The sequence below is a fragment of the Myotis brandtii genome, unplaced genomic scaffold (genome assembly GCF_000412655.1).
Source record: "Myotis brandtii unplaced genomic scaffold, ASM41265v1 scaffold1094, whole genome shotgun sequence".
Lineage (NCBI taxonomy): Eukaryota > Metazoa > Chordata > Mammalia > Chiroptera > Vespertilionidae > Myotis > Myotis brandtii.
The window spans coordinates 89,534-89,736 of NW_005353728.1; the positions used below are offsets into that span (position 1 = coordinate 89,534).

At 66.5% G+C, this 203-nt stretch overlaps 1 protein-coding gene across 2 annotated transcripts in view; it reads right to left on the reverse strand.

Annotated features, from left to right (window-relative positions):
* Positions 1 to 191, reverse strand: part of TRIM28 (tripartite motif containing 28) — a 5,010-nt gene extending 4,819 nt beyond the window's left edge. For both annotated transcript variants that reach the window (XM_005857275.2, XM_005857274.2), the window contains exon 1: positions 15 to 191. In XM_005857275.2, the coding sequence (XP_005857337.1) occupies positions 15 to 155 (141 nt within the window). In that variant the 5' untranslated portion in view covers positions 156 to 191. The remainder of the gene's footprint in view (positions 1 to 14) is intronic.
* Positions 192 to 203: the final 12 nt, after the last annotated feature.

A 203-nucleotide genomic window follows, 5' to 3' on the forward strand; every position in this document is an offset into this window, starting at 1 on the left:
CAGGCACCACCCACCTGGTTCGCGTCCTGGGAGTCCGTGGGGGCCTTGCTGCCGCTGTCGCGCATGAAGTAGTTCTCCACAATGTCTTTGGAGAAGCACTGCTGCTTGCACACGGGACAGTCCACGACTGCTGAGGGCAGGGGCGAGCCAGACATTGCAGGTCGCAGCCGGGAAACCGCCCCCTCCCCGCCGGCCCCCAGCCT